This window comes from Galeopterus variegatus, unplaced genomic scaffold, assembly GCF_000696425.1.
Source record: "Galeopterus variegatus unplaced genomic scaffold, G_variegatus-3.0.2 Scaffold7209, whole genome shotgun sequence".
In the NCBI taxonomy this organism is placed as follows: domain Eukaryota; kingdom Metazoa; phylum Chordata; class Mammalia; order Dermoptera; family Cynocephalidae; genus Galeopterus; species Galeopterus variegatus.
In genome coordinates this window covers 39,530-41,013 of record NW_007733320.1, presented here as the reverse complement: position 1 = coordinate 41,013, position 1,484 = coordinate 39,530, and the positions used below count along the sequence as shown (strand labels likewise).

Genomic DNA, 1,484 nt, shown 5'->3' with positions numbered 1-1,484 from the left:
AGGAGGAGCAAGAGGAAGAGGGGAAGTAAGAAGTAACAGTAGGAATACGGGGGTCGGGTGGAAAGCAGGAGGGAACATTCTTAGAGCTAGACAAACCTGATAGAAAACAAAAAGGAAGAAATGATCGTGCATCTGGTAACAAAAAGGCAAATGCTCATTCGAGATGCTCAGTCCCATAGGGAGAGCCAGGTACAATTATCTTTGGGAATGAGGGCAATAATTGCTCACAGTCCTAGATCTTCAACTAAGTGCATGGACGGGAGAGGGTAGGAAGTGGGGAGCAGGGAGGAAATACAGCCTCAATGTGTTTTCTAAGACAATCACAACTGTTCCCCAGATAAGAAGCTTAGACATTTCTCTTCAGTCACCCAAGCAACATGTAGGTACCTCGAAGACAAGAACCTGAGAGGCTGCCAGTCTCCCTTTCTGCCACCCACACCCCAGGAGAATCAGCCTGGTCCTTTTGGTTTTCCACTTGCTCTCTTGCTCCTGAGGGAGCTGTCACTTCGCACAACCTTCTGCCACCTTAACACCTGAATGGCTTCCGCTTATCTAATTTCAAGTAGTACCTACTACCATCTACAGTGAGGGGTGTCTATCCGCTGCCACCTGCCCTAGGGGACGGAGCCAGGAGGTTATAGTCTCGGGCAACAGAGCTGCAGATGCTTCGCTTCTCCAGCGCGCTCCGCACACAGACACCTGCTGGGGTGCTCCTGTCCTCAGGTGTATTCTCCAGCCCCCCACCTTTTCCAGACACAGGTCGGCATCAAGGCAACAGATCGCTCTTGTCTTGCCCCTCTTCCCAATTCTTATCCCCCACCCCACCCTCACCCGGCCAATTTGGAATTCAGACAGGGAGAGGAAGGGGCTGGTTCATAGCCAAGCTTCATCAGGCAGCTTTGGGGCAAGTTAAAACCCTGGAGACCGCGATCACAGCCCTGAGCTGGATTCTCCAGAAACGCTGAGAGTGCCGAAGTCGGGAAGTCTTTCCGTAAAAGGGGGCGCTCGCATACACAGCACCAAATGGTCTGGCCCGGCGCTTGCCCACCCCAGAAATGCCCCAGCCCCGGGCACTGCCGCGGGTTCCTCCACCCTCCTCGGCCCGTTCCTGCAACTCTTCAAGGCGTTTCAGCTGTGCCTGCCAGCAGTGCGTGTGAGCATTTGCTCAGCAACTTCCCTCCTCTACCTATGGGCACCCGATGCCCGAACTCGCCACGGTGGAGAGAGCCGAGGACGGCCCCCCTCCCCACACAGTCCTCACCGGGTTGTAAGCAAAATCAGACGAAAAAGGAAAAAAAAAAAGACAAATAAAAAGGTGCACCTACCTAAAGTCGAAGGCTCCTTGTCATGACAGGGGGACACTGGCATATGGACCCTTCGTGCCGATGCAGTGCCCGGGGCTGCCCGCACCTCTGGCGTTGCGGACAGCCTGAGCTCGCTCGCTCGGGTGAGCGGGGTCCCCGAGCGGGTCCCGGGCGCCGGCT

The 1,484-nt window shown here is 55.3% G+C and overlaps 1 protein-coding gene across 1 annotated transcript in view; it reads right to left on the bottom strand.

Annotated features, from left to right (window-relative positions):
* Nucleotides 1-1,455, bottom strand: part of LOC103607173 (protein FAM65B-like) — a 65,819-nt gene extending 64,364 nt beyond the window's left edge. Inside the window, exon 1 of the mRNA XM_008591709.1 lies at nucleotides 1,326-1,455. Coding sequence (XP_008589931.1) covers nucleotides 1,326-1,368 — 43 coding nt within the window. The 5' untranslated portion in view covers nucleotides 1,369-1,455. The remainder of the gene's footprint in view (nucleotides 1-1,325) is intronic.
* Between the last annotated feature and the right edge of the window lie 29 nt (nucleotides 1,456-1,484).